At 40.6% G+C, this 26,655-nt stretch overlaps 1 protein-coding gene across 1 annotated transcript; it reads right to left on the bottom strand.

The window, feature by feature from the left end:
• Positions 1 to 12,788: 12,788 nt before the first annotated feature.
• LOC134214983 (uncharacterized) lies at positions 12,789 to 13,639 on the bottom strand. The gene is made up of 4 exons (XM_062694251.1): positions 13,522 to 13,639; positions 13,364 to 13,455; positions 13,144 to 13,303; positions 12,789 to 13,079 (listed from the first exon to the last, which is right to left on the bottom strand). Exons 1-4 carry the CDS (start codon positions 13,619 to 13,621, stop codon positions 12,931 to 12,933), a joined length of 501 nt encoding a protein of 166 aa, XP_062550235.1. The 5' UTR covers positions 13,622 to 13,639; the 3' UTR covers positions 12,789 to 12,930.
• Positions 13,640 to 26,655: the final 13,016 nt, after the last annotated feature.

The raw sequence follows: 26,655 nt of genomic DNA, 5'->3' as shown, positions 1-26,655 counted from the left end.
CACCAATCACGTAACGTAAGTTTTGACTATTTCATCACACCAACTCAACTCCCCTCCCTATCTTACACTATTTGTATGAATCTTCTAAAAATTATATGGATCGTCACACATCTCGCAACCCCTCCCAGCTAAACGTTGCGTAATTTATGAATGTTTCTTTTGATTTAATGAAAATATCATTTAGATGAAGTTGTGTTTTCGTACTATGTTTAGGTGTACAACAAGTCCTAATACTATTTCATTATTTCGCTTCAGTGCTTTGTTCGCTAAGTCCTTTCTAACACCGAACTACTTCAACTTTTCCTAAACTTGTGATAATTACGAATTCTGTCCCTTTTTTCTTAGTTGTGAATCTTCACGGTTTGGAAGAAGTCTTATTTTGGCCGGAGATACGGGTTTGACATCATAACTTGATGATTCATATGCGTACTCTTGCCCCACCGCTTCCTGCGTACTTTTACCCCACAGTCCCAAAAAATATTCAAGTAATGGTTTTGACTTCTTGGAAAACCAACCCGATTGGTGTTCTGTACCATAAAGTACTCTATACAATAGGTTATCGAAATGGTATAATGTTCACCTGATTGAACGTATATATGGTAATGAAATACTAGTTGCGGAAATCCAATTATTTTTAGCAAAATGACGAAAAAGTTATCAAACTCCATATCTCCCTTGTTGTTTATTCAAATCTTTTAAAATTACACATGATAATGGTTGGCCAGAATACCTGTCAAACTGATGCAGTGCTGCTAGTTTATCTTTTTTTAATACTTAAAAAAATCGAAAACGTACTCTTACCCCACGCGCACTCTTGCCCCACTCTACTCTACTGGATTTTTACTGATTATCCACAAAAAATTCTTTTGAAAGTTTTTTTCTTGGATTATTGTAAAAACATGAACATTTTTCAAAATTGTAGCTGCGTACGCTGATGCAAAAGTGTCGGCGCGTGATGCCAAAAACCACCCGCGGCGGAATTTTTTTTAAATATTTTTTCATTTTTCCTTTCCCTTTTTTTTTTTGTGGGAGTTGAGACTGAATCGCAACCTGGTTTTTCGTTAATTTTTTTATGGAAAAAGGATCTAAGGCGTTACGACTGACGCTGCGTTACCGGTTTTTCTCGATGTACACCTACGTCTTTTCAACGCTGAGTTGAAAAGACGCTACGTGGGCATCGGCCCTAAGACGCGCTTTGCGTTTATTAATTGAATCATTAAATTTTAATGATTTGTATTTTTTTTCACCGCTATTGTTATTCACCAAAAGTTTTTCGTGTAAAAAAAAACACGTGGTTCGAGAGCAACACCCCCCCCCCATGTGGCTTATCGTGGTCATTTTCCAAACCCCCCCCTCCCCCCATATATGACCACGTGGTTTCTGGACGGCCCCATACCAACTTGACGGAAGTAAAAATCGTTGTCTACATCGACGATATAATTATTTTCGGCAAAACTATTGAAGAGCACAATGGAAATTTGTCGAAATTTCTTAAAATTTTACGAAAATATAACCTAAAATTAGAACCAGCAAAATGTCACATTTTAAAAGAAAAACTAAGGTACTTGAGCCATAAAGTTGACAAAAATGGATTAAAGGTTCGGCAATACCTACTGAGGCAATAAAAAATATGACGCAGCAAGGAACAGTCAAAGAAGTAAGATCTTTTCTTGGGTCAGTAAATTTTTATAGTAAATTAATCATCAAATCACAAATTCTGTTGGACAAATGAATGCGAAACTTTATTCAATGCTCTTAGACTATACCTGACTATCGAACCTTCATTAGTAAGGCCAAACTATGAGGATACATTTGTTATAACTACGGATGCTAGCTATTATGCCATTGGCACCGTTTTATCAAATGAAAAAAACAAAGAACAGACCAATCGCTTACGCTAGTAGGGCACTGATAGGAGCGGAATTGGTTACCACATTATTGAAAAGGAACTACTTGCAATAGTCTGGGCTGTCGAATATTTCATGCGTTATATTTTTAATCAATAGTTCATAGTATACACGTATCATCGACCCCTTGATCGACCCTTAGTATCTATTTGGAGATTGAAAGAGACATCAAAAACATTAACTCGACTGCGTCTTAAATTACAAGGCCTTGTGTGCGACATCAGGTCTAAGCAAGGAAAAGAAAAAATGCAGACTTCTTATCTAGATTACCAAGCGAAGAGATTTCCTGGAAAAACGTATCAGCCCCAACACTAGTAGCAGTTACTACACGCCAACAGCAAATGCAATTAAAAAACTGTCCCCACCCACTCCCCAGTAATCAGCTGGTGAAAGGAGATACGGACGATGCACTCGATGCGTCACATGGCTACGATACGGACGAGCGCCGCAACACGCAACAAGCGCAAAACAAACCAACTAAGCTGGACCTCGGTCATATGGACGATAACTCATAAACGATAATACTGACCTACTGAACAATATCGAAGAATCTGATTGCTTACTAAGAATCGATGGGGGTAGAGGGGTAATTGATAGGAATGCGGATCCATTATGGCTGCCGCATACAATAATTATTTAGAGATGTCAAAAAACGAGAATTGAATCATTTGAAAAAAAATATTTATGGACATTGTAGTACTTCCAGAGTCAGATTGGGGTAACAAATGTGGATTGGTCATGCAAGATGATTTATATAGGATGCTAGAAGTATAGCTTCTATGAATAATCCGGAAGCTGAAACAGTTGCGAAAGCATTTGTTGAATATTGGATCTGTAGATTTGGATCACCCATGGCGCTTGTTACAGACGAGAGAAAGTTTTCAAACATGCATGTTTCAATACGAGCGCTTATAATCCTCAGAAAAACTTATGTCGAATTCGTTTTTAAAAAGTACCAACCTAGGTTGGAACCAGTTCCAACCTAAGTGCTGTCAAAGTGTTTTTTTATTCGCTCAGGTTGGAACTAGGTTCGCACTAGTTCCAACCCCAAAGCTGTCGGGTTCGCACTGTGTTGTTTCACGGTTTCGCACCGGGTTCACCAATACAAATGTACTTCAACTGTCAAAACCACGTGGGTGGGTGGGACTGGGTGGAATAAACAAGCAGAAGGGAGAAACGAAACTGTCTGTTTATTAAAATAAAATGCGCATTGAAAATCTTTTTTTTTTGGGAATTTTGTGATATTTGTAATTGTAGTTTTAAATGAAACTAATCCAGTACTATTGTCTAGATTCAGTTTTAAAAATAATTGTTAGGGAAGTTATGTATTCATAAGTTCATTCAGGTATTCCTCACATTTTGTGTCCTAAATTAGGTCGGTGGATGGAATTATGTAGTTTTGGAATTCCCCTTGAAACCCGTTCACAAAATCCGCTAGGAATTGTCAGAAAAATATAATTGAGGAATACTGAATAGAATTGTTTCTTATGAAATTCTTCCAAAAACTCTTTCTTGTGTTTTAGAATTTTCTTCGGGAATCCTGCCAGAAATTACTTCAGACATTCTTTCAGTAATTCTTTCTTGAATTTTCAGGCATTCCACTATATGTTTTCCAAGGGATCGTTTCGAGATGAATTCCTTTGGAAATTCTTCTAGGAATATCTTTGAATACTGTTCCAGGATTATCTCTTGAAGTTGCTTCAGGAATTAATTCGGAAATTCCTACAATAATTCCTTCAGGGAATATTCCCTTCCGGAATACAGGAGCTTACTCGAAGTTTCCTTCAAGAATTGCTCCCCATGTTTCGTACATAAGTTCCCCGGAAGTACCTTGAGCAATTCCTCCGGGAGATTCTTGAAAATTGAAAATGCACGGGGCCCGAAATCCGGCGGAAAATTTTCCGAAGGTGGAGGCTACCTTTATCAGGAGAGGTAGAGAATTTTAATTTCATGCTTCTGAGTGATCTCCAAAAAAAAAACTTGTAAAAATAGATGAGTTTTTGACGTAGGACTTACGTCTCTCTTTACTATACCGGGTGTCATTTCAAAATATTCAAATCGACCGCGTTACGCTGTGTTGAAAGATTTGAAATGTTAATATCGATCCTCTCAGTGAATGAATTTAAACGGTAAGCCCCTAATCGACAGATTTTAAGTATGCCTTTCAAGTCCATATTTGATAAGACCCGAAAAATTCGTTTCAATAGGCCTAAAACTGTTTTCAAAGCAAAACATTGAGTTCAAGGAAACCTATAAATATGGATACCGCATAATTCTTGCATCATTCCATTACCACGTTCTGATTGGTGCAGACACCAGCGAATGAGCAGCCGCTGGGTCTGCCGAGAAGCCAACGCAACGCGATTTTTTCCTTTCATTCTGACCGGGACAAGCGGAGCAACCGCATCATCGATTGAACAGCACTCACACCTTTTAGCAGGGAATGAAGTCTGCACCGACCGCTTTTCCGGCTCGACACCATCGAAGCCACCACCATCAGCCGAAACCTAGCCAGTACATCAGCAGTCCACCCTACAGACCCGACAAAGCAGCAATGCTGAGCAGATACCGGCAGCAGCAGCAGAGTCGAGCCGAGACCGACCGGCATCGGTGCTGAGCCGAGACAGACTGAAGAAAAGCCACATGATGCAGCTTGTATGTCTAAAAAACAAACGGTTCTTCAGAGAGCCAGTAATAGAGATCAATATCAATGCTTTCAATACCCTTCGGGATAGAAATTGTACTTCCAAATCCAAATCCAATATTCTAGAGATAAAATTATATGCGTGATTTTCATAAATAGCGTCAAAACTAACAGTGGATAATTTTTCTGATTTAACCGCGAAGTGGACGAAGGACTTCGCTTGACCATGCCTTTGAAGATGTCCAAATCTCTCACATAATCTTATTTGGATAAAAAAACACCGATAACAGCTCAAACATTAATAAACTATCAATCGATTTTTCATCAAATGTTGGATTTTTTGGCATTGATAAAAAAAAAAATGTAGATAAACATTGTTTGATACTGACCGCACACAAAGCGAACGTGACTGAATGATCGTCCCATGTTACCAATTCTAAATCTTATCACCCGAAATCCCATGTCCGGGTGTTTCCTTCCTTCTACTACTAACAATGTTGTCTCAGAAAAGAACACGTACTTCCCACCTGATCTGCAATTCTAAGCTCGCTTGCCCGGCTTACTGGCCTGTATCTAGCGAAAAGTCTCGTTAGATGTCTCGCGTTGATGATGATGACGCTTTGGCTGACAAAGAAGCGGGATACAAGACACTAGCTGATTGGCTCACCAATTGGGAAGCAGAGAAGATTCATAATAAGGTATAAAAGAAAAGCGCATTCGCTCGCAGAGCATTCAGTCTTTTTTATACCATCACTAGAAATTCGCGGTTATTTGAAAATATCGTTTTCTTACTTTTTGCACTTAGCCTAAGCAAACAGCCTTTTTCAAGGCTCTAAGAGTTAAAAATAATGTTTTCCTTCAGTCGCTATCGCACGGATTAGAAGGCTCTTCAGTGGAAGGGCTGAGATACAGTCTACATCCCCTGCTGAGCCAACTTGTGGTTTATTTCAGACAGTCCTTCAGTGGGAAGGTTGCCACTGTCGAGGCTAATATTTCGTGACCGGACAGATACTTCCTGAATTTTTTTTTGATGATTCTTGTTCGAGGTAGATTTGATTTCTGTGTCGGTTTGATGAGAAGATTTTGCCCAGGAATGGTTTGCATCGCCATTTATTAATCCAAAATAGTTGATGTGAGAAATTTGGACATATTATGTATCTTAAAGGCATGGTCAAGTCAAGTCCTACGTCCACTTCGCGGTTATGTCACAGACATTACCCACTGTTCGTTTTGTAAAATATAAAATCTCTTTTACATGAATTCTATACGGAATTCTTGATAATATAATATAATTTAATAGGGGAACTTTTCCGATCTCCATCTCACTGAACATAAATACATATATGTATTCATCTCATCGGGAAACAAAAAAATACAGCACCAATTTCGTCGCCTCATTTTGTCAACATGCGTGCTCACTGCTGAAAAAATCACAAAAATAATGAACAATCCAAATTCCTTTCCATTGCTTTGCTTTTGATGGGATGAATATCGGAGCCATGAGATGAATTCCAGGAGCAGTTCCCCTATTTATATCCGCCCAAAAGTAAATTCCACTCTCCGCAAAAATCAGTTCACGCACTTGAACATATTTATTTATTTATCATGATCTGATTAGTCAAGGCCAACGCACTGCCAGTGCACTGGATGTCCGCGATCATCTGGATCATATGTTTCGAATCAAAACAAACACGATGCTACGCACACCAACATATCCAATGACAGATGGAACTGAAAATATTTCTTTATTCAGGGTTCGGGTTGGCACTGACCCAGGTTTAAAAACGAATTCGACATTAGTGGAAAGAAGCAACAGAGAGCTAAAAATATATTTAACATTTGAGCACGCGCGCTGTTGTATTTCGTACAACACATGTGAATTTTCTGCTGTCAAGTCAAATATCGACATGAAACGAACGTGTATTCCTCAAATCGCTTACCCTGCTGCCCATTTCCTGATTTCCGGACATAATTGAGTGGCCACGGGACAATTTACTGAAGCAACCTCCGGGAATCCGATGTTACGGAGTGATAGTTGAAAGTCTGGCCAAATACCTCGAAATTTGTAAGATTTAGAAAACTGCCATCTTGTACAATGTCGTTCACGTGGTCAGAACCATCATGATAGAGGTAAATTTAGTTTGGAATTCATCCGCTTGGCAGCGCTAATGTATGAGGTATATCTCGGAATCGCACGGCAAATGCTGGGTAAAGCGTACCATTGGTACTTCGCATACCTGAAGGAACGGGCTGCGAAATGGTGAGTTGACATCTGGGAAGGAGCGACCTACACAGCTCTGGTCCTCACAAGTTCCAATCTCACGCTTCCACGGGTCTTCCGATGACAATCGACCGCCAGCTAAGGGTTTTGTACATAGCTGGTAGTGCAGCCTGGGCACTGTTGTCCTTCTGACATCAGCTAGCGTGAGCGGGTGCGCCCAAAGGGACCATCGTCCCTAAACCCTAATCCCAAGGCATTAAGCGACCCGTGCCGAGGGGATGCATGGCCAGGAGGGTGAAATAATGAGCTAGGCCTTTAAAGGAGCCTGTGGGATACCTGAGCACCCTCCACAGTAATTGTCCCTTACCGCGTCATGCTGGGCTCTGGCGTGGTGGACCTCTTTTCCCGAGCAACTCGTGGGACAAAAATGGAAAACCAAGTCAATTCTTCAATTAATGGTAGCAGTGCAGGCGACAACCCCTTCGCAAGAGGTGGGTTGTTCAGGTCTCCGCCTAGGAGGCCAGAGGCAATAGTCCGCAGCTCAGTGCGCAGCGTGTAACCCGCCATTTTAGGGTTACAATTAAAACCCCTTGGTTCTTGGGCCAATTTAGCTCAGACCCCCAAAAAAATTGTAAATTTATGTTTCCGTGTTCGTCTACTAATTTATTATTAAATGTCTGTATATAAAATAAATGTCTGTGGTCCATATTTGTATGTTTGACTGATATTTATTTTGTATATAGTAGCTTTAGGGTGTAAACAAACAATTCTATTAAATAAAAGATGACGTTTGAGTCCAAATTTGTACATTATATTTAGTTGTTTGTTTACCTCCTGGTTGGTGTTAAAAAATATATATTTATTTACATTATTTACAATATTTATTTACGTTATTTACATTATTTATATACATTATTTATTGGATTTCCTATTTACATTATTTATTCGAATATTTATTTACACTATTTATTATAATTATTTACACTATTTGCATTTGATTATTTTCATACAAAATTAAATAAAGAAATGAAAAAAAAAAAAGAAAACAAGCACTTAGGGCTGAAAATGTACAGATTTTGCATGCAATCTAGCTAAAATTATTTGAATTTAAATCTAAAATTTGAAAACGCAACATCAACCAAAACCCCTAGATATTATACTAATAAAAAATCAACGAGAAACGCAGCGATTCATCAAAACGCACACCGGAATAACGAAATGGCAGGCTATGGGCGTTATATTCGGGGCGGCAAGAATAGAATAAAAGGGCAAGGCCTCCATAGAATCGCTCTCTTAGTAATTCAACCGGTCCAGAGGAGTGATGAAAAAGTGACACCCGCGAATTTGCCACGTTTTCGAGCAAATCGTTGTTCCAAAGTTTAAAGTTTGTGAGAATTTGTGACTATAATCTTTGTTAAAACTTACAAATTAGACTAAAGTTAATGATTAAAAAGTTATCAGCTAAAACACCACAAGTTGAAGAACATTAAAAGTTATAATTGGTACGGGCCTATGCTTGGCTGCACCACGGACGGTTACGAATAATAGACACCAAAAGTGATTGAAAAGTGAACGTTAAATTCTAACCGAGCTAAGCCAGCTAGGTCAAAATCGTATCACACTAAATTTCCGAGCGAGCGTGGTGCAAATAGTAGTAAAGGACAGTACCGGTGTATAGTGGTCCGAGCTGACGGTGAAGAAAGTGCATATCAGAAGCCTAAAGCACATGGTGGTGTTCAGAAAAGACTGATGCCGTCGGCTCCGGTGTTTCTCGCTCGGATAGGACCACCTTGTAAAGTGCGCGCGCGAAATAGTACCGCTTCCTGGACCATTGGAACATTGACCAAGCGTTACAATACGGTCACAGTGTCACTTGTGTTTCCCTCGTGCAAATTGGGAATGAAGTTTGAGTGCCCCATGATACGGTAAAGCCAAGACAACATCCCTGGAACATCCAGCCTAGTGCCCCTTGCCGTGGTCTTCGTCGTCAACGTTTGTTCACCCCTGCTCCCGGTTCTGCTGTATGTCGACCACCGAGTGATCATCAATCGGCCGCAACGTTTGTGTGAGAAATCCAAGTAAGATCGAAACATTTTGTTAGTTACACGCTAAATAAAGTTCAATTAAAGTGCACTTCAAAATACTATTAAAAAAACCTTTTCAATAAATGTTTAACGTTTCTTGTCTGAGTCAAATTGGTTAGTTTTTAAATTCTAAAATATTACATTCCTTTCCATTTTATTGTTTTGCTTGTTTTCTGTAATCAAATTGTTAATTTATTGCCCAAGTGACCAAACGGGAAGGCAGTCTCTACCAGGAACCTAACACTTCATGAACGACCCTGTAAACTAAACAACTATCAATTTAAAGAGGCTGTTGCAGAGCCCACCCCAAGTGGACACCGTGGCTAGACCAGTGTCCAGGGGAGTAGCCAGGGGTCCATCTGACCCTTGTAGACCTTAAGATAGTTTCAAGCGCCAGCGTGGGTCACTAAACCATCTCCCAGGCTACGCCGGTAGAGGATATAGACGGCTCATGGCTTGTGAAGGCGATGAACCGGAAACGCGATGGGCTTTTGGCTTTCGAGGTGGCGACGGAACAGCTGGACGCCATCATCGACTTTGCGTCATCGAAGCATAATATCAGTAAGGACCTCAAGAGGAGCTTGCTGAAACTTCGAAAGTCGATGCTGGACGCCAAGCTGGAGAGGGCGGTCGGGACGGCCAAGTGTAAACCCGTGAAATCCGTGGAGTCGAGGTCTACCCAGACTGAGGCCCAAGGATTCGCGGACTCGGGCAAGGTCGAATCGACCGAGGGCGTGCCAGCGAAGACGGTGGTGCCAAAGTCTACCCAGACTGAGGCTCAAGTATTTGCGGGCACGTCGGGGGTGACTGCTCCAACGGAGCAGACACAAAAACGGGGGAGACAGTCTCCAGGGGATGAGCTCCCTGGGGCCGCTCCAAAACGCGGAGGGTTACTACCCCGAACAAGGGTAGTGGGGCTGGGAAGCTGAACCCCGGCCAGGTACCTCCAAAACCGGGGGAGGAAGGACCTGAAAGGTCCGTCCACCCAGGAGAGACGGTGGTAAGGGGTTACGGCAGGCTGAGAGCTCTCAGCCGCACCAGACCAGGAAAATAGAGGGGGATGACGCCTCATAGACCTTGGTCAAGAACTAGAGGAAACCGAAGACGTCAAGGGCCGAAAAGAAGGCCCAGGCGAAAGAGGGTAGCAAGAAGTCTAGGGTTGGCGCCAATCGCTCCAGGGGCGATGCCCTAGTCATCAAAACGGACGAGGCTAAGTACTCGGACGTCTTGAAGGCGATGGGAAGTGACGTCAAGTTCGGTGAACTCGGCGCCGACGTACGTCGAATAAGACGTACCCGGATGGGCGAGATGATCCTCGAGCTCATGCGGGGCGTCTCGCAAAAGGGCGCCGCCTACAAGAAGTGAGCGGAGGAAGTCCTAGGCGAGACGGTCAAGGTGAGGGCACTCACGACGGAGGCTAATATAAGGGTTAAAGACGTGGACGAGATCACTGAAGTCGAAGAGCTCGTCACGGTACTGTGGCGACAGTGTGAAGTGGAGACGCCCACCGTAGCCGTTCGGCTACGGAAAGGTCCGGCAGGGACGCAGGTAGCATTGGTTCGGCTATCTGCAGCGGACGCCTCCAAGGTAGTCAAGTTAGGGAGTGTCAAGGTGGGATGGTCGGTGTGCCCTGTGGGCATATATGAGCAATCCGAAGTTTGCTCAAGTGCCTGGAACCGGGGCACAAGCAATGGGACTGCAAAGGCCCTGACAGAAGCAATCTCTGCCGACGTTGCGGATTGGAGGGACATAAGGCACAATGCTGCACGAACCCTCCCAATTGTTTGATTTGTTCCAGCAAAGCTACGAAAAGCAAGCACCCCATGGGGGGTTCGTAGTGCCCGGCGTTTAAGCGTGCTGCAAAATCACAGTGCAGATAACGCAGCTGGCTTGCTCGGCCTCGCCCGAGTGTTTGGTGTGCGCAGGTTTAGAGGAAACGGCGGGACATGTGTTGTTCGTGTGCCCACGTTTTCACGCAATGCGTGACTACATGCTTGCCATATGTGGTCTGGACACTATCCCGGACAACCTAGTTCGGAGGATGTGTAAAGATGAAGTTGGCTGGAACACCGTTTTATCGGCTATCGTCCAAATCGTCTCGGAGCTACACAGAAGGTGGCGCGTGGACTCATGGATGGCTTGTTCAGGCGCAAATAAGAGGTGGTCCAAGGGATCGGAGTCGGCTTCATGGGTCATACCGGTGGTCATGCTCTGTGGTCGAACTCGATCCTTTTATCGAAAAAGTGGCCGCGCGAAGAACAACATGGTATCGTCGCTTTCGCGGCGTCGGTCAACCGGGCGGGTTCCGAGCCCGAGGACGGAAAGGGGTCCTCGTAAAGGCTGGGACAGGCGTAGGCACCGCGTCGGCAAGTCCCTCTGTGTACTGGCGAATAGGCACTATCGCAGAGAGGTCAATTTGGGGTGCACGCGGCATCATCATTCTTGATACCAGTCGTGCAGAGGGAAGCAGGCGCGAAGTTGACCCTTCTCACCTTCCGAGGACATAGGGCGTGGTAAGGCCACCTGGAAAGCCGGCAATGCGCTGGCACGATACCATGGTGTTCTTCTAAAAAAGCGAGTCACGATGTTCGATGCTGCAAGGACACGCAGCTAACCTCGAGGGTGCGTTATGCACTGGCCCCCCTTTGAAGCATTACTTTCTGGTTGTACCAAAGGGACGATGGGCTTGGCGGCAATGGAAACGGTTTAGCGGGTCGGGGATGCAGTCCTGCCTCCCTCGTTTGCTGTTGGAGGTTGCCCCTAACCCCGCACTTCCTGGACAACCCAGCATGTCTGTTGAGCAGATTCCCCATCCATTGCTTAGGAAGAAAAAAAATACAGATGTGCTCGACTTGCGGTTAGCGGCAGCGTAGGAGTAGAAGGAAGGGGTTATATGCCCCATCTACAAGAAAGGCGACAAGCTGGAGTGTGAGAGCTTTCAGGCGATTACCATCCTTAATGCCGCCTACAAAGTGATATCCCAGATGGTCGGGGTTCAGCCAAACCGCACCGTGCGGATTTTCGACTGACTTGTGATATTTTGTTCGTACAAGGACAACGGAAATAGTTTCATATCAATTTAAGCATACATTTGCAGAAGGATATCCTCAGTTATGGGGTTGAGAGATGTTCGATGCGATTTGCGATCAATTAAATCTGCTAAATGAAAGTTTGAGCAGAAAAATCGGTAATTTTTCGATGGCGCTTGGTGTGATTTGGCTGAACCCCGACCAGATCATCTTCCGACGTCTGTCACCTCGGAACGTGTATTGTGGCATCAAATTGTTGATTTAGTGTTTTCTGTTTAGATGTAAGCTTAATAAATTAAATGAATGACATTTTAAAAATTCAGTAATTAATATATTCATCTTAAAGATTTCGGCTACATGGTTGGGCGATTCTCATTGAACTAACTAATGGTAAACTTTTTGATGGTTGTTTGTGTTGTGGTTATCGTCCCTTCTTTCCGCCAGTTACATAGTTAGCGACATAGTTAGGAATGGGGAATTTATTGATACATTATCAGATGCCGCTCAATTAGCTGACCTGTCATTGCGATAGAAGCAAAAACTACTCTGGAATTTCTATATAACTGGTAAGCTTTGATTGAAGTACCTTCTGCTTTCTTTCCCTTGCTCTAATAACTGCGATAGTGTTTCTGTATCAAACCTATGGGTTTGGCAACTATATAAACACGAATAACAAAATTCGGCAACTATTGGAACATTGCACCATTTATTGAAGATGTAATAATGTACATTATTTTAACAACAGCACTCTGCATTTATGAGCTAAGGAAGATTCAATAATTACTTAACGCAAAAATGAGCCATTTTGAAGTCCCCCTCCCCCCCCTATGTCACACTTTTTGTATGAACCACTTTAATTTTTGGTATGGGTTGTCACACTTCGGTAACCTACCCCCTCCTTCCCCTCTAAGCGTTACATAATTTATGGATGCTTCCCTATCGGATCACTCTCAAGAAAGCGAAAACAAAGCATTGATAAAATGTTATCGAGCGATTAGTGCTTAGTTCCTCAACGGTCGGGTCTTCAACTTTATGTTTTATTACCCTACTGCGCTGATTTTGGTTGCATGTTTTTCGTCTTTTTAGTGATTTCATCCTCTTGAGCTTTAGACTCATCAACTGTACTTGAAAATTGTTGCTTCTTCACATACTGCAAAACTCCTGCCATTATCCAAACCTCAAATACCATTATAACTGAAATAAAACAAATATGTATCCAATAAGTTTTGAATCCATGTCAATGGAATTAGCTTCTTACCAACTAGTATTAGCAAGATTATCATCAAAGCTATGGGTCCTTTATCCATCTGTCGTCGAAATATCATCACGGTCAGATATTGCCCGATTGTGTACAATATCGCTAATATGTTCATTACAATCGTAAATATCCTATTGATTAGAATAAGTTTCACAATGAGCTGAAATAAGATGAAAATAAAATGAAACGAAAACGTTGAATGAATTTTTTTCATTCTTACAAATCGAATGCCCAGAATTAAAAGCAAATTGATAGTAATGTACACGACTGCCAGAATCAGCTTGATCAGCTCCGTGAAATCATGGACTCCACCTACAAATCAAATATATGTTCAATACACGTAATAATTTCAATAAAATGTGTCTTCTCATTGGTTACCTATTTGAACGCTGCACTTGACCGCCTCCAACATTGACAAACATATTTTGATAGTTGCAAAAAAGTAGCCCAACAGACGAAACGTCTCGGACTGCACCATGTTGCGTCTCGTTCTCGAAAACGCATTCCACCTACTGATTCTTCGGCGACTTCACAGACTCATCAATCATCACAAATTGCAATAGTAGAATGGTGTATAATAAGGAACTTGATTGTATTGAAATGAACGCGATTTATCTTTGTAATTCATAATATTAAGATCCACTGCTCCAGAAGCAAACGTAATGTTATTTGTAAAAATATTTCCTGCCATGATTTATCATTCAACTCAAATGTTAGATGAATAAGCGCTAACCCGTTTTATTAGAGTTGTTCCGACTAAACAACTTCTCACCAAAAAGTTTCTATCTACATATCTCTATTCTGTACATTTCGATTATATTTTGAATATTCATGCATAATAATATCACTCAAACTGCGATTGTTCACTTCTGTTTAAAAGCTGGGTATATGTGAAATTAAAATAATTAGATTTTCAGTATAGCATAGCATAGCATACCATAGTTACGTGTACTTCGTAGATCGGACACTAGTGATACTCATGTTTTTCTTTTGAAGTCCTCATCCAGATTGCTATCAGAAATCTAGGTGGGTGTGGTCCTTGATTTCAATCTAGGATAAAAATCTCAAAAGCATGAGGATTACTACTCCTGACCACGCCCATCTTCACCGTAACATGGGAGGGGAAGGAAGTGTTGATGTAGTACTTACTTAACGAGAGGCCCCCGACTCAGCGACACCCTCATAAGTACCACGGAGTTGGATATTGGGGAAGGTATTCGTTGGGTCAGGATTTGCCTGTAGCTGACAATATGACCGTGGTAGATTTTACACCGTAACACACCACGCAAAGGTGTCTACCCAACGTTACGGGGCTGTGGTTGAGTGTCATCGAGAACAGCCCCTCAAACTTTGAAGTAGTCGAACGATCGAAAGATTTCAATATCTTGACAGTCTGATATCATCAGATTGCAAAATTGGGATCGACATGGAAGCACTAGTCAGAATGGCTACCTTCGCGAGTTTTCGAAATATTTGGAGACCCAACCGGATTGGATTGATACACGCACCAAAATTCGAATGTACTACTCTATCGTGAAACGCAGATGATGTCTAAAATTTATAATTCCGACGATAACAGTTGGATATCGTGTGCCGAGCAACCGATAAATACCAAATACCGATAACAATAGATGTTCGAAATCGTGGATGGAAATGGGTCGGCCACATATTGCAAGGGATCTTAGACGAAATTTGTAAGCGAGATTCCATTTAATATTTGTGACCTGATAGGATATAGAATATTTATGCCGATAGAGATGTATGCTCGTATTTTTACTTTAAATACTCTTGGTGACAAATGTATGGTCTATAAATGATATATTTCGTGCCAAAATAAAAACAGTGATACATAATGCTCAAAATAAAAAAAATCCATCAAAAAACTTTTTTTTTCGCCCCCTTGATATTTTTGGAAAATTGAATTTTGTCAATGGTTGGCCGTAGTTAGGGCTTTAGGGACGTTAGGGAAAATCATTAATAAAAGCCGTCATTACCCCGTATTATTACCGTATTTTCCTCTTGTTCGTAAACTCTCGGTGGAGAGAGCCGACCCTGAGTGGGCGGGGAGTCTTTTTGACTGAGTGGGCTTAATAAACGTAAGTTACATAGAAGAGCAAAACATTTATATATTCAAGATGAAAAAGGAACTGATTTATATAGAGCAGCATGCAATTTTCTTCTTCTGTTCGGAAAATTTTCTACACAAATAATTCAAACAAAATATATCTGGTTGTTCGTAACAAAGCATGATATATTTGAGGAATAGCTCATCAAACAAATAATTTTAAACTATTAGAAAAACTTATGTATCCAGTTTGAATATGGATTTACACAATATAAGCTTCGCAAAGTCATGTCGAATAGTTTGCCATTCAACGAAAGTTTGTGGATATGCATAACCATCTATAAATAAAATATCAAAATTTACTTATCTTTTACAGGACAGGGAGCTTAAAACTATACGCAAGTTTAAAGGATGCCAAACTACAAGACTTCTTGTATAACTCATTCGCGAGATTGTATAATAATTCTAAACCAACATTGAAAGGGCGTAACAGTCAAGTTATTCCTTCTGATTCTTCGTCCACATATCATATTTGTAGATAAAGAAACAAAAGGCATACATTTTGTCTGTTCCGCTCTTTTCAAATGTTGGTCTAGAGTTGATCTTTGCAAGTAAACAACAAAATTCATTTTAATAACTACTGCTGGCAGGAGGCTCTCCTAAGCCATGCAATAAGACGCGCGGCTACAAAACAAGACCATGCTGAAGGTGGCTGGGTTCGATTCCCGGCGCCGGTCTAGGCTATTTTCGGTTTGGAAATTGTCTCGATTTCCCTGGGCATAAAAGTATCATCGTGTTAGTCTCATGATATACGAATGCAAAAATGGTAACTCGACTTATTATCTTCGCAGTTAATAACTGTGGAAGTGCCTAATGAACACTAAGGGTCTGTCTCATTTGGAGAATTAAACTTAAAAGTGACAGTTCGATAATTAGAAAATCACCCGGTCATAAGAATGGCTGGTGCTACTCAGCAATTCCAATAAGACATCGATGCAAAATGATTCGATATCTGTCAAAAGTAATCTTGCTCTGCGAGCAGGCACATACATACACACATACAGACAGCACCTAAATTCGTCGAGCTGAGTCGATTGGTATATAATACTATGGGTCTCCGAGCCTTCTATCAAAAGTTCGGTTTTGGAGTGATCCTATAGTCTTTACGTATGCTTAGTATACGTGAAAGGCAAAAAGGGATCACATCCACCATTGTCTTAACCCGGGCAAACAAATCACGATAGATGCTTTATTTCCAATTGGGAGATAACATTTATCATTGCTTCGTACTCGGCTAATACATGCTTTCTTCGAAAAGATTATGTCTTTTTATTATTATTATTAAGCTGTGTTATATTCAACAAAAAAAATATGCCACATGTCCGTTATGCCAAATGACCCGCTCACCTCCCACGCAAACCAACACCATCAACACTTAGGTAAAGACTTCTGCTATCTTAGTTTGGTGTTGTTGGTTTGCGTGAGAGTGCTATCAGATTCATCAAATCGACGTTTGAATAATTGTTTACAGTAGTCGTTTCGGTACTGTTTTGGCCGAATAGGACATTTGGCCGTGTAGGGTATTTGGTGGAATAGGACATTTGGCCGATTAGGACATTTAGCAGAAAAGGACATTTGGCCGAATAATTCATTTGAAAAGTGGGGAATAGGGTGTGAAAAGTGAGCTGTCTCACTTCTCATTACTTGTTTCCCACTTCTCACTGTGAAAAGTGAGTAGTGTGAAGTGAGAAGTTACTTCTCACATCACATTTTTTCACAGTGACAAGTGAGAAATTAGGAGTGAGAAGTGAGACGAATCAATTCTCACTCCTTATTTCTCATATTTAACTGTAAAAAGTGAGAGACGTCTCACTACTCACTTCTCTCTTCTCACTTTTTACAGTGAGAAGTGAGAAATAAGCAGTGAGAATTGGGATTTTTCACTTCTCACTCCTAATTTCTCACTTCTCACTGTAAAAAATGTGAGTAGATAGACGTTTCTCTTCTCACTTTGCGCTACTCATTTTTCACAGTGAGAAGTGGGAAATAAGTAGTGAGAAGTGAGGCGTCTCACTTTTCACACCCTATTTCTTACTTTTCAAATGACCTATTCGGCCATAGGCCAGATACATCATGTGCACAATCAAATTACATGTAAACCAGATAAAAAATTAAGGTGTGTGTGTTGTACAAACTAACCCCCACTGGTTGGCAGTGATGTTATCTTAAAAAGACAGGAACACCGCCTTTGACCAAAGGTCGTACAGAATGAACACTTAACACCTAGCATGAGACAACGGACAGGACACATAACACCCAATGAACCAATGATGGAGAATTTTTCGATCAGGAAATGTTTCCTCCTTACCGGGGCGAGAATCGAACCCACACTCCATAGCACATGTGGCTAGACGATTGAAGTTGCTAACCGCACGGCCACGAAGCCCGCAAAGAATGCTGTATGTTTAAATAGTTTGGGCAGATTTAATTCGGAAGTTAGAAAGTGCTAGCTCTACAGCAGCTCCAGTACCCATTTCAGACTGCCCGGTATTTCATTACCAGTCCGAGGTTACTTCTCCCTAGCAGCACACATATTCCACATGGGTTACTGCAACTCTTATGTGACCAGATTCAGTCACAATCAAGTTGCTGCAACCATTTTTGTATGACCTGTGTTGCTCGGGCTGCTTACAATAAGCCCCGCCTGTTTATGCTACCATTATCAATTGGATAATGGATCCATCCCTAGTAACATTTTGGTTTTATACTGGTTTTATAACACTCTTGTAGAGTAAATTATGGTTTTCAAGAGCGTTATAAAACTTAAAATGTTACTTGGCATAAGCAAACTTCTGGATTTTTATATCCAGCGCGTATTTAGTTTTAGTCAATAGAAACATAATAAAATACATGTTGAAACAATCTCACCAAATTAGTCCATATCCAGAGGCCAAACACTTCACGCTTGAGCAGCAACAACTGTCGCGCAACTACAGGATTGGGCAAGTGCCGATGCCTAAACAACGCCACTTCCGGAATAACGAGTGCCTGTACATATCTCGTACTGCCCGTTGTCGTTGAATTATCGTTGAGACACGCTTCCTCCGATTTTCCTCGCTTGGGTACTCAAAAACAAAGCGTGTTTCGGGCGAAACTTGGTTCCACCTGAGAGCTTCTGACCCACAAGTAGTTAAATTTTTGCATCAGCACTGGAATGGTGCCCAGCGGATAGATTTTAACTCATAACACACATTCCTCCTGGTTACCAAATTCGACTCCTCCGTTCATTACACAATAATCACATTAAAAATTCACAAAACTTTTGCAAAAAAAGATGACAGCGCTGCGCAAAAAATGAACCACCCGATGCCGCTGACTACTACGATCCAAAATCTGTAAACCAAATTTAAAAAAAAAATAAGGTGAACTACCTAAAGCAAAAGCGTTCAAGCGTCGGTGTAAAAAAGATTCAATTTTATTAAAAAGGCTCTAGAAAACACGAATCTAAGTCAAATAGAACGTTCGTTATTGATGCAGGTGCCCGAGGGCCTCTATTTTTCATGTGCTCCATTGTATTGCATTGAAAACAACGAAAAATATGATAAAATGATGAATAAAATTAATACATTCTGATTCGAAATCCGTCCACCGTGAACGGATTTTGAATCATAGGATCATAATCCGTACAGCTATTTTCTAACTAAATATATAATACAGTCGCCTCTCTACATCTCGATATTGAAGGGACCATCGAGATAGGGAGAGATCGAGCAATGGAAGGAAAATTGAAATGGGTACTAGATTCAAAAAAAGCTCGTTGCTATGAAAAACGATAACAACAAATGTCCTTTCTTCTTTCTTGTTGTTGACGTGTTTGTTGTTGTCAAAAAATGGTCTAGTAGCCTGAAAATTTGAACATATCGACATAAGGAGAGTGAATCCTGATCAAAATATGATCAGAACCCATCGAGATAGAGAGATATCGAGATTGGGAGGTTATCGAGATATGGAAAGCCCAAATGTATGTAGATTGAAGGGACTGAGGAAACCATCGACATAGGGAGATATATTGAGATATAGAACATCGAGATGTAGAGAGTCGACTGTAGTTTAATTTAAAGCAGACCGATTGACCAGACTGTAAATAGTTCAATACGCATACGAGAAGCAATCCCTTTGATTTTCTTTCTGCTGATCTTACTTTATTAATTGAAATTTGCAATTTAAACACAGTCACTTTCGGTTCAATTATATCCGGTTTGTGACAAAATGGCGCCTGAAACTTTGCGTTTTCTGGGTGGCAATTTGTTTTTCAATTGTGATATTTTAATTTCAGAGTATATCTTCCATTTCAATCCAGTCCATCAGAATAATCGAGGTGTCCTGGGTGATTGACGGAGATATTCTGCTTCAAATCAATTATTTTAATGAAAATGGACGGAAATTTGTGAATATGTATATACTTATTGATAGGGTTAAGGCAGGTAGTTCCGTCTTTTCGTCATAGACTCGAAAACCAATAAAGGAGACACTTTTTTGACAATCTCATTCGTATCAAAAGCTCAGGAGATACGTTCTGCTATAGTGGAGCTCTAGCGAATGAATGTTGCTTTCGATGGTTTTAGCCCCTATGACGATGGACGGAAATACCTGCCGTGTCCCTACTAAATAATATCCGAAAATGAAATAATCTGTCGCAAGACACATTATCCTTTGTCAATAGTTTGCTAAAGTTTGTCTATGATCTCATTTTGGATGGTCTGGCTACATATGTATTGAACTTCACCGTTGTTGAGTCATAAATGTCTTTCGAATACAACCATGTAAACTAAATTCCTTAGTAAGTATAGCAATAGGACGCGCGGCTACGAAGCAAGACCATGCTAAAGGTGGCTGGGCTCTCAATTCCCAGCCCAGTCCGCTCTAGGAGATTTTCTGATTGTATAAATAGCATAAAAACAACATTGTGTTATATGTGACATATAAGGGCAAAAATGGTAACATGGCTTAGAAACCTCGTAAATAAAAACTGTGAAAGCTGCGAGACGGCAATGTCCCTTTGTGGGATGTTAACAAAAAAGAAAGAAGAAGAAGAAACATAATTTCAATTAATTTGTTTTTTATTTCGTAGCGTTGTGACACATCCCAGTTTAGCTACTTCGGAGCACCTCTGAAGCAAATAAAAAGTGGTCATCAACCCATCACACAATGAACTGCCACGGCAATTATTTTTACTCGCGGCGGGTAATGATTTCCTCTTCCCCACCAATCCAACAAAACGGCCCCCGTATATTCTCGTTCAGAAGTGACGATATGCATTTCTCTACGACGTCGTCTTCGTGCCTGCGATGATTACGGGATGGACGTTTGATGATTAAGAAAATAAAATAAATATAAACCATGAGTAATCACCAGTGGTCGCGGTTTTCTGGGCTCTACTACGTCTGAGGGGACGGGACATCTCGTCACTGATTTTTATTACTTCAAAAGGAAATACATTTTCTTCACTTGATAGATTGCTACATATTCCCAGTGAGAAAATTGCTCTCCTTGTTTCACTTCGGCGATCTGAATGACACAATTAGTTAAATAGAATGCACTTTTTCGAACGTTACTTGACTAAGTTGGAAGATTTGTAGGCAAAAATAGCGCAGCTGTTGTAATGTTTCCAAATGGGATCGAAAGGCACGATCGCGCCAGACGAAACACCGCGATCCTATTTCCCATAAAAATCAAGTTAACTAAGTGAAGAAAGCAGGCGGTCCTTTTCCTGAAGGGTACGCCGCGTGCAATTTTGAGAAAATCAGGCAATGTCTACCGCCAGTTTAGAGCTCATATTTTTTGTTTACGTTGGAGCAAAGCCCCTATGTCGGTGCGTGGTTGTCGCCGGACAGTAGCAGCACGACGATAAGCCTGTGACCACGACCTTGAGACCAATTGTTTAACTCGTTGTGACGAGTAGAAGATCATTGGGAACGAGTCGACCGACATTGACACATGCTTGACAGCGGATCGGGTTCGAGGAAATTTATAACCGGGAGGAATGGCCTAAAGTGCACACCTGTGACGTTTGAGCGATTGGACTTTTTGAGCTTTACGTTGAAAGATAGCCCATTGCTCATTTCTCCCATATACTTCTGCATTTACGAGACACGGTTCAATGACTTTGCCCATATTAAATAAAAATTTCGAATTATGCAACATAAAATGATAATGAAAGCCCCGTGAAAGAGCTTTTGCATATTAAGAATTAACATCACAAGGAATGCTTTATGTGTTTCATGGAAAAAATGTTTCCCAAAATATTGCAAGTCGATATTCAAAAAAAAAATCTTTTTGATACAATATTAGTACAATTTTTCTGTTGTTTCCACTCTATTTTTTTATTTCTATTGAGAAGGTTTGATTAAAAATAATCTTTTTTTTTCTTGACGTTTTAAGCAAATATTGCATAATTTATTACATTTTAAATAAATTGTACATGTGTTCCCATATTGAGCGATGAATTAAAGAAGCCCAATCAAGGCACTTTATACCATTCTTCCCTTGGTTGGAAATTTGTGTTTTTTGTATTTCGCGACCGATCAACGTCATGATGTCGTTGCGTTCTGACTAGTGAGAAGCAGATAGATGAGCAACACCACAGCAATGCCAGCGTCGCTACAAAGCACACCTGAAAATAGATATGCGGCAATATTTTGGGATATTCGGCACAGATATAACTTGGCAAGCACCAGAAAATTCCTTGTAATTATGGCTTTGGCATCATTGAGAATTCAGGTTCAATTGTTTCTACAATTGAAAGACTTTTTCGCTAGTATCTTTAACGTGAACATGGTTGAAATATAATCTTCCACGCTAGCGTGCAGTGTAAGTCATGGATACTAACGGTAGAAGTACGATAGCGATAAACACGCTGGGAATAACAGACGTTATGTATCTACATATTTATTTTGAATTAAAAATTAATCTCTTCTGAAAATTTTCGTGGATTATGTGACGACAATCAACTGATTCTAGGGTTTACATTCTATGACTAATTTTTTTGAAAAAGCTCCTATTGCGAAGGGTACCAGCTCTGATGATGCATCCCAACTTGTGCAATGGTTCAGGTATTCTTGGTAAAGCTTGTTTCGATCTGCCATCGCTACTATTTAGATGTGTTCGTCACGTTATCCTTTGTATGAATGAACTTTTGCCATTTTTTACTTGAATTTATTTTTATTCCAATGAATTGGTATTTTACTTTGTTAGCAATGATATAATATTTTTCCAACCTTTGGTTAGATGCTACGGCGTCTAATGGTCTAGTGGTCTTCCAGACGCGCTTTGTGATTTTTCGAACCATAATCCGTCTTCCAGCAGTTGTCCCGACGCGCTTTGCGATTTTTCAAACCACCTTTGTGGCAATACAAACCACTTTACCTTGTGATATTTTAAAACCATCCAATATTTTAATAATCCCTTGTAGCCGGCAAGGAGCGATCCGTCCTTAAAAGCACGTGGCTTAAGCGCCACTCCATTAAGGAGACCACGGCCCAAGTTAATTTGCCCGGATGAGACTCCCAAAGGGCGAGTCCATTTATTTTCCAGATAGGATTTACGGATCGTTCCAACTGGCTACGAGCTAATTCTTGCCAAACGGTATCACCCTAATTATCGCAGCATGCCTTACACGCTTAAAGTCAAGTACACATCGCATGAATAGTTTTTACACATTACGGCGACGCCTTGGCCAACTCTCACTATGAGTGAAAATTTTGTGTGAAACACGAGCAGTCGCTGTGTAATGTCTCACATGTGCATGATATGTGTAAGTGAGTTTGCCTCGAACTGTCAAAGTCCCTTCGGGTCGCTATGATGGCGAACGGGTGCAGAATGTGAGGCAAGAAATCGTACTTTTTCGGAGGTTTTTCTTTTTGCTTTGATGGCGAAACAAAAAAATGTGCGAATACAAGCATCGCACTTTGTTTTGTTGATCGAAACGATTGGAGAAGCCTCTGAATAAGTATGGAAAAGTTGGCTTACTTTACCATCAATTTGAAAACATACAATTGAGGTTAGGTTCGATTTTCGACTGCTCTCTCGCTGTGTAAAATGAACTCACCTAAAATCATCGGCTATCGGTTACACAAAAATGAGTAACATCGTAATTACTCATAATATGAGTTGTTCCAGGAGAGGCCCGTTTTGTGTGAACGGAACACAAAAATATGTAAGTCATTTTAAGCGTGTACAGCCACGAAGCCACTCAGAGAGACGGTGAGAGCCCACCACACCTAATACACTCACGCTTAAAGTCAAGTACACATCGCATGAATAGTTTTTACACATTACGGCGACGCCTTGGCCAACTCTCACTATGAGTGAAAATTTTGTGTGAAACACGAGCAGTCGCTGTGTAATGTCTCACATGTGCATGATATGTGTAAGTGAGTTTGCCTCGAACTGTCAAAGTCCCTTCGGGTCGCTATGATGGCGAACGGGTGCAGAATGTGAGGCAAGAAATCGTACTTTCTTTTCGGAGGTTTTTCTTTTGCTTTGATGGCGAAACAAAAAAAGTGCGAATACAAGCATCGCACTTTGTTTTGTTAATCGAAACGATTGGAGAAGCCTCTGAATAAGTATGGAAAAGTTGGCTTACTTTACCATCAATTTGAAAACATACAATTGAGGTTAGGTTCGATTTTCGACTGCTCTCTCGCTGTGTAAAAAGAAATCACCTAAAATCATCGGCTATCGGTTACACAAAAATGAGTAACATCGTAATTACTCATAATATGAGTTGTTCCAGGAGAGGCCCGTTTTGTGTGAACGGAACACAAAAATATGTAAGTCATTTTAAGCGTGCTCTAAGCGTGAGTGTGCCTATCATCATCGGCAGACTCTCTCCGCTCGCCTGCTCTTCTACAACGAATTGGAAGCATACAACATACCCAGTCAAACTCGCAAAGAAACACGGAGGACGGGACTCGCAACTATAATGACGCGTTGTGACGAAAAATAGGGTAAATCACTACTTGGGCCTATGGACCCAGTTCCCGGCTCACTGCACAGAAAACTAATGATTTAAACTGTTTGGAAGTCGTAGGTTTATGGTTGATAATTTTTAAAAAGTCTCCCATTTATTTTTTACAATACTCAATATTTTTCTATCACTTGTTTTACTCCTAATTGATTCAATTGTAGAAAATAAAAATGTAGAATTCAAAATTTCACTCTCCGATGCCACACCACTGAGCCGAAGTGATTCTTTCCACTTTTACAAAACGGTATTATCGAATAAACACCTACCTGAAAATCGTCACAGTGCTCGATACAACCATTGCATGAAGCTGTTAATCACCACACCATAATTCCAACACCCGCACTTCAATTATTCTTATTTCTTCATCTCACTAGAAATTATTTAAACATACTAGAATACATTTTAAAATGTATTCACAAACCGAACAAAATTCACCTCGGCCCAAGAACTTCTAGCCGCACCGTGCTGCCAAAAGGCCAGGATTATAAAATTATCCTTCATCGTTAATAGGAAAATTGTCTAATATGTTGACGTTATCATGTTATTTATAGTTCTCTCGATTTTAAAAGGTGAAATAAATATTGTTTTAAAGTATTTGGAAGAAATTTGGATGAGTTTATATATCTTCTCAACCAAATAAAATGATTATGAATAATACCATCTGGCATCTTGTTGTCGTGGAACGTGCATATTTTTGTTTACATCGCATTTTCAACCGTCCTGAGAGAGAATGAGAGTAAAATGGTGAGAGATTGAGTGAAATTTTGCTTAGGCCGGGAACTGGTTTTTTGTATGCCGGATTGGGAATCGCTATGATTGAAATGAGTGCTGCACCTCGTTCATTTAAATCAAATAAAAGCTTCTTTGAACGATATTTAGCACGAATAGCTATTTTTTAAGCAGAAGTGAACCCCAATGCAGTATTATACAGCCTACAAATTTCAGAAAAAGTTGCTTCCTGTCATAAATATCAATTAAATAATGCAGTCGTACGCATGTTAGGCCGGGAATGGGGTAAGAAACCCTACAATTAATTAACAAATTTGCTAGGGAAAGACTGTTTATTAAGCGACATGCACGCTTAAAATGACTTACATATTTTTGTGTTCCGTTCACACAAAACGGGCCTCTCCTGGAACAACTCATATTATGAGTAATTACGATGTTACTCATTTTTGTGTAACCGATAGCCGATGATTTTAGGTGAGTTCATTTTACACAGCGAGAGAGCAGTCGAAAATCGAACCTAACCTCAATTGTATGTTTTCAAATTGATGGTAAAGTAAGCCAACTTTTCCATACTTATTCAGAGGCTTCTCCAATCGTTTCGATCAACAAAACAAAGTGCGATGCTTGTATTCGCACATTTTTTTTGTTTCGCCATCAAAGCAAAAAGAAAAACCTCCGAAAAAGTACGATTTCTTGCCTCACATTCTGCACCCGTTCGCCATCATAGCGACCCGAAGGGACTTTGACAGTTCGAGGCAAACTCACTTGGCATTATATCCCCACACTGGGACAGAGCCGCCTCGCAGCTTAGTGTTCATTAAGCACTTCAACAGTTATTAACTGCGAGGTTTCTAAGCCAAGTTACCATTTTTGCATTCGTATATCATGAGGCTAACACGATGATACTTTTATGCCCAGGCAGTCGAGACAATTTCCAATCCGAAAATTGCCTAGACCGGCACCGGGCATCGAACCCAGCCACCCTCAGCATGGTCTTGCTTTTTGTAGCCACGCGTCTCACTTCTCACTACTTATTTCCCACCTCCCACTGTGGAAAGTGAGAAATGAGTCTCACTTCTCACTACTTATTTCCCACTTCCCACTGTGGAAAGTGAGAAATGACTGTAAGCATATGCGGTATTCCGAAAAATTTCGTTTCAGGTGGTTCGAAACGAAATTCCGCGGAATTTCGCGGAATTTTAGCATGGCGAAATCAGATTTCTTGATTTCGTTTCGTTTCGTAAAATTACAAAAATTTCGCCTGAAAAAACTAGGTTATAACGAAATTTAACGGAATTCCGCGGAATTTCGAAACAAATTTAGACTTAAACCATACTGTCTCGTACGGTCGTGCATTATCAAAAATTTTGGCTACGCCGCAGAACAAAATCATAAAGCTGTTTCCAAAACTTAATGTTCATTTTTTTTCTATTAACAACTACTACATCATCTCATTCTGAGTCAACAAATGGTGCCAGCGAAAGTGGTACATAAACCATTTTTTCGAAATCAAAATTAATTTATTGGCTTTTTGCGGTGGTTTTGTGTTTTAACGCCACCGGCTTCTTTTTTACCAAGATCATGTAAGGAATAACGAAAAAGTGATTTTTGACAAGTAAATCTGAAGATATGCACTTTTCAACTTCTGGTGGATGGCAATTTCGTTTGCCAGGAAAAGTGGTACATGTGC

Source organism: Armigeres subalbatus, chromosome 2 (genome assembly GCF_024139115.2).
Source record: "Armigeres subalbatus isolate Guangzhou_Male chromosome 2, GZ_Asu_2, whole genome shotgun sequence".
Taxonomy (NCBI): Eukaryota; Metazoa; Arthropoda; class Insecta; order Diptera; family Culicidae; genus Armigeres; species Armigeres subalbatus.
This window is presented reverse-complemented; position numbering and strand designations above follow the sequence as displayed.